The 6,642-nt window shown below is 31.8% G+C and overlaps 1 protein-coding gene and 1 long non-coding RNA gene across 2 annotated transcripts in view; one reads left to right on the top strand and one right to left on the bottom strand.

Annotated features, from left to right (window-relative positions):
* Positions 1-6,642, top strand: part of LOC100745864 (NACHT domain- and WD repeat-containing protein 1) — a 50,505-nt gene that overhangs the window by 23,801 nt on the left and 20,062 nt on the right. The window contains exons 2-3 of the mRNA XM_003490227.4: positions 2,314-3,314; positions 4,000-4,178. Coding sequence (XP_003490275.1) covers positions 4,070-4,178 — 109 coding nt within the window. The 5' untranslated portion in view covers positions 2,314-3,314; positions 4,000-4,069. The remainder of the gene's footprint in view (positions 1-2,313; positions 3,315-3,999; positions 4,179-6,642) is intronic.
* The window catches only part of LOC117151759, a 21,361-nt gene that overhangs the window by 10,180 nt on the left and 4,539 nt on the right, over positions 1-6,642 (bottom strand). The window lies entirely within an intron of this gene.

The raw sequence follows: 6,642 nt of genomic DNA, 5'->3' as shown, positions 1-6,642 counted from the left end.
CCCCCTTTCCGCTTGTACCACCAGTTACCAACCATCCTGTATAATTGAGAGTACAGTATTTATGCTTTATGCTCTACGTGTTCTATATCAAACTATGACCAAACCATGATTCTTCTTATTTGTAAGTACTGTGTTTATAAAAGCGAACTGATTTTTCCATTTTTCTTAACGATCTTGAATAAGTATTATTAGCGTGATTTTCAACAAATATTGAAATACAATTGGCATTAATTTATTCTCCCCTTATTTCATGATATGTTCCGTTTTGAATTTTGTAAATATCATTCTTACATTTCTTTTATAATCTTTTTCTCAAAATTTGCCAATTTACATTAAAGGTAAAGTACAGTTATGTTATGTATTATGATATATATTATACAGGGTGGTTGGTAATTGGTGGCACAAGCGGAAAGGGGGATATTCTACGCGAAAAAAGAAGTCGAAAATATAGAATAAAAATTTTTCTTTAATTTTTCCATCGAGACAACAATCTACAGTGAGATCCGTTATAACGTACAGCACGCGTACCGAGCGAAAATTCAAAGTCGATTTTCTCGAAAACAAAGCCTCGAAGGAAAAATTTTTATTCTACATTTTCGACTGCTTTTTTCGCGTAGAATCACCCACTTTCCGCTTGTATCACCAGTTACCAACCACCCTGTATATATATGTATATTTATGTATGTATTTCGTTTTATGAGGAAATTATAGATGCCCAACATTCTATCTATCGTTTCGATAGAACAAAACGTATCACGCGTGATTCAATAAAATAGTCTAAAAGAGAAAATGTGGCGCGTCTATTATTTCCTCGTGAAACGAAAGAAACTTTTCGGACCACCTAATATTTATCTACTTATGGGGGTCTCCTGAATTAGAATGTCCTAGAACAGGGTTTTTTGTGATTTTTTTTTTAGGAGGGAAAGAGAGAAATGTAGTTATTGAATTTTAAGGTATGGTTTTATATATATTTAACGAACACAAAAACATTTTTTTTGAAGTAAAAAAGAAATTATAGCAGATTTCTAAGTCTATTTCATGGGCTGCAGTGTTCAATCGGAGTGAAAGATCCAGCTCGTAATTTTTGACTGAAACAAAAGGCCAAAAAAGGATTAAATTATTATATATTTTTCTTCTGAGTGAACTAAACAACGGCAAAAAAAAGTTTATTTAAATAATTGCTATAGCACCCTAAAGTTTATTTCTTTTTAAACACATTTTCTTTAAACCCGCCAAAATTTTTAATTTCACATTTTTTTCTGCCGTTGTTTAATTCACCCAGAAGAAAAATATATAATAATTTAATCCTTTTTTGGTCTTTTGTTTCACTCAAGAATTACAAGGTGGATCTTTCCCGCTGATTGAAGACTGCAGCTACAACACGCCTACGAAATAGGCTTAAAAATCTGTTATAATCGTTTCTTTTACATAAAAAAAAATTTTTTTGTATTCGTTAGATATATATAAAACCATACCTCGAAATTCAATAACTTCGTTTCTTTCTTTCCCTCCTAAAAAAAAATCACAAAGAAACGCTGTTTTAGAACATTCTAATTCAGGACACCGCCTTATACACATGATGCGTCGAGTTTAGCCAAATACGACAAGTGGTCAAAGAGCTGTTAAATCGTAGGTAATATGTTTAGCAGTAATAAAGTTTCTTGCTAGAAACTAAATTGTCCCTTAACCATGGCGTAAGCACGTTTCTAAAGTGATTAGCGTGGCTTGCTACGCGGCAAATGGCGAAATAAGGAGAAGCGTCTTCTGCAGTTTGTATTTCTTAATTGGCTATTTTTGTTCTCTTCTTTAAGATAAACGTCGATGTAACCAGAGTCCAGAGTTTCTACCTTTTGTTTGCTCCTCTAATTTTACATTCGGTGGAATTTTCTATTTTCTTCACAATCCGATGGCTTGGCGTTCACGTTGCCGCGTGTGGCAAATTCTACTCATATTAGCGCATATTAGCGTAAGCTTGACTAGCTATGCACTTTGATAGATAATTCGAATGCATCGATGGACGTGAACGTTTCTATGCAACCGTATAATTACATCCGACCGTGATTATCTAATTAATTAACGAATTAATTTATTACATCGAGTGGTAATTTTATCCGTTTCGCTGCTTTCCGATATAATACACCGAAAATTTATTACAACGAAGAGCATAGCTGTACTAGTAATAAATTGCAAATTGAAAAGTTGAAGGATCGACGACTTATCTTTCCTTCCAGACTTGATAGTATCCGTTTCAATTAATTTCACATTGAAATTCTAAATGAAGTCTGAGCAAGCTGCTTCGTTTCTCTGTTACAGAATCACCAGAATAGCGAAAAAAGAGTAAAGAGATGGGTTCAACGTAATTAACGAGCAAGAGTCGAGCGAACAGGAGGAACATGAGTATGATATTCGTCATTTGACTAGGACCATAAATCAGCAATATAAATTCAGTACAAAGAGAGAGGGAGAGGGAGAGAGAGAGAGAGAAAAAGAAAAGTTTAAAAATAAGTGAAAAAAAAAAATAACAAATGGATTAGAAATTCAGGAAGCTTTAATCTTTTAAGAAGAAAAAGGAAATTAAATCAAAGGGAATCACTTGCAAGGAAAGTACAATAAAGAGGAAGAAGATAAGCGAAGAGGAGCAAGGAACAAAGACAAAGCGAGGACAATCTAGAACAAAGTTACCTAATTAAATTAAAAACCGACATACATTAATTATATAATAGATTTAATCGATTGTACGTATTTCTATTGACGACTGAGAGTATATATATATATATGTATATGTATTCATCTATATATATTATATATTAAAGGTTAATACGAGAGATTATTATAAATCATTGTTAATGTTAAGGGATATTCGATGTTTTAAAATATTAACGAACGAGAATTAGTACGAGCTACGAAAAGCGAATATTTCGATTTTATGGATTGTATCGTCGATTTGATATTTAATTGAGAACAAGCGGAAAAACGAAATAATTTCCTAACGAAAAGGAGAAAGTATAAACAGAGAAACTATAAGCAGAATAAACGATAAAACGATTAAACGATAAAATAAAAAGGAAGAAACTAATCAATTTACGAAGAAACGATATTATTAGGCGAATATAATTCGTTGTACTTGAAAAATATATAATTATATACGCAGACGTTAAAAATATACTGTTGTATAGTTGTACGGGGGTCCATGTTTAAAGAGATTATCGAACAGAAGAAAGTTTGTTTTCATTGTTATTACTGGAAATAGAAGAGAAATACTAGCAGGGAAAAGAAGAAATCTTGAAAAGGAAGAAGAGTCTTTACGAATAGAGGTGATTATTTATTTAGTATAAAATATCTAATATTTTATACGATGGTAACTTATTTATTGCATTATTTTATTCTTCGTTATAGATTTGATCGTGTAATAGTGTTCTTTAAATTATTTTATTATTCGCATCTCGGGAATGCCATTTTCCCGATTCTTTTTTACAATAATTTTTAATGAAAATCAATCGAATAATCGAGGCATCGTAATTCTTTTAATAAAAGATGTTTTCTTCTGATTCGACGTATCTTCTTGTTAATCCTATTTTTGTTAAAACAAAGCTTCGTTTAAAGCGATAAATTTACAATTGCCGTTGCCTCGATTGCAAACTTATAAATATGTTAAACGAATACCAAATCAATATGTGCAACTTTTATACACATTCGTAATCGATAATCATGAAGAACAATTATACATATATTGAAATTTTATTACCACGAACGATAATTACGAGCAATTAATAAAATACGTATCGCGAAAATTCCTATTCTATTATTAACGTTGAAATATTGCGTTGTCATAAGCTTGGATTTCTCGTCATTAAAAATTCACTCCCCCGTTTAAGAACGTAATCACAAAACGTGTGCCAAGATGTGAAACTTGAAACATGATGGAATTGTGTCCACGTTAAAAGTTTACCCTGCCTCGTCATACGACAACCATCTAATCATTTAATCACTTTGCGTCAGTCTGAGCTTTAGAATACCTTCACGTGGGGGAGGATGCTGCTCTGAATTGCGAGGCCAAGGCGACACCAAGATGAATTTGGAAGTGGAACTTATCGCTGGGGTGATTAGGGGTGGACCACCCCCTAAAAATTTGCCCGCGCCGAGGCTCATTAAAATCTTCATCGCTGGAGAACGGAATGGTCTTATCTGCTAATCACATTCTTTTATCGATATTCTCACTTGCTTATGTCTGTTCCCTCTTAAATGACACGTTTTTCTTTCAATACAATAATACTTACGTTTTAATATCGCCACACATCGCTGCCTTTGTATTTGTTGCTTTACACAATTTTTGCCCTAACTCGAACGTTTAATTGTACGATCAGAGATTTGCATTTGACAAATAATTTGAAGGAGAGCGAAGAATCGGGTGAAATTTAGAATAGATTTTCTTGAAAAAGTAGAATTCGTTTTCTTTAATCGCACGATCAGAGATTTGTATTTGACAAATAATTTGAAGGAGAGCAAAGAATCGGGTGAAAAGGTTTTGTTGAGAAAGCAGCAGCGGAAAAATGTGTCATTTAAATGGTACGTTTATTTGTAACGCGTGTATCCTCGTCGTTAATTCATCAGGCGCCAATATCTCAAAGATAAATTATATTTATATATTTATAAATAATGATTCTTCTCTTTTAAAATTCCCATTTATTTGCTTAACACAGAAATGAAACGTTTTTAATTCATAGAATTCGTTAATGGGTTTTTAAACGAGGAAAGAAGAAGAGAAAAACGTTCGCAGCAACTCTGGTCGAGTTTAATTAACAATTTCGATCACGTTTCTAACAATCTTTTTTAATAGTTAATGTAGCTGCAAACAGTAAACGAGAAAGGTGGAAACAAGGGAATATGATTATTTCAGATTCTTTCATTCCAATATTGTATTAAACGAGAGAAAAGAGGCTAAATAGGAAAAGAAAAATGTTTGTTGGAAATATCTTTGGTGTCTGATGGGTTAAACCAATACGAAACGCTTCGTTTGTTAATTTATGAAATAAATCGTGCAATATACGTTGGCGTGCATATTTATTTCTGTGAATCGATGTGACCAATTAATTATTTTCTCAGTTCGTGTGTTCGTCTTGTGATATGCTTGTGTAGCTGTCGATTTTTCTTCACAATTATTTATCGAACCTGTTTGTCGGAAGGGGCTACGTAAACCTTGGCAAGATAATAAAATACAAATTTTCAAAATGATATATTTTCATTCTAAGAAAGAAGAAATATCTAAAAAAAAAAGAAAGAAAGAAAAAAAAAGAAATAAATAAAAAAAGAAAGAAATATCTAAGAGTAAATCTATCTAAACGTTCTGACTTTTTACATCGAATTTCATCTAACAATAAAACTTAGAAATAAATTTAGTACTTTCATTATCATTTATTTATCGAGTTTATCTTGTTCCATTTATTAAATTTTATTTATTAACTTATCGTTATTATTGTGCGATTCAGGCGATTGACGAATTTAATATTTAATTCTTATGAAGATATAAAAATATGCAAATCATAGGTATACGTAGCCCACATCAATTTGCTTGCGTTTTAGACGACGAATGTGTTTCTCTGTGTACACATACACGTTATTTCCTTTCGATGTCTGTATACTTGTCACGAATGTTGAATGTATTATACATTTACGTACATGTATATACACTGGTGTGCAAAAGTACTTGGATAAAAACAAATTCATAGCGCTCTTCTGTTGAAAAATCCGGAATCAAAGAAATTGCATTTCATTCTTTTAGTTAAGCACACGTTTTATAAAAGCAAACATAACACTGTTGTATTTAATAAATACTATTTGTTATTACATGTGTATGTGTATTACATGTGCACAATATGGTAAGGGTGCCCTCAGACAATTAATAATATTGTCAATGTTTCAAGGTTCTCACATCATTGTATGATATTGACGATACTGTATTAACAATACATATTGATCCTTTTAGTTGAGAGTGTTCAAATATTGACAATATACAGAGTGTTCACGGTATTAGTTCCCAGCGTTTTTCTTGTAAACGATAGGTATGAGGGGAAAGTGAAACCGAGCTGAGATGAGAGGTGAAACCGAGGAAAGATAAACGCTCGAAAGTGAACTATACACACGCGGTAATATCTTTTTCTCAAGTGCAAGAACGCACGTGTATCTCGCAGTTGCACTGGTCTTTTATAAATGGGAACTTTCCTCTTATTTTGCATACGTGGAATCCTCTCGTCGTTCTACGAGAACAAGTGTCAGGGTAACGTGATTATCGGGTCACTGATTAACGCGAAAGATATTTTATATATACATATAATGCAATACAATGAAATACAATGCAATATAATGAAATTGGACAATACAATGTACAATATAATGAAATTATACGATACAATATAAAATATAGAGAAATTAGTAGTAGAATATTATGAAATACAAGGAAAGACATAACGCAATAGTGTGTTTTCTATTTATGTACAATATAATGAAATTGTACAATACAATGTACAATGTAATGAAATTGTACAATACAATATACAATATAATGAAATTATACAATACAATATACAATATAATGAAATTATACGATACAATATACAATATAATGAAATTATGCAATACAATATA

This window comes from Bombus impatiens, unplaced genomic scaffold, assembly GCF_000188095.3.
Source record: "Bombus impatiens unplaced genomic scaffold, BIMP_2.2 scf_0417, whole genome shotgun sequence".
In the NCBI taxonomy this organism is placed as follows: domain Eukaryota; kingdom Metazoa; phylum Arthropoda; class Insecta; order Hymenoptera; family Apidae; genus Bombus; species Bombus impatiens.
Note: the sequence above shows the minus strand (reverse complement) of the source record. Positions and strands in the feature narration are given on the sequence as shown.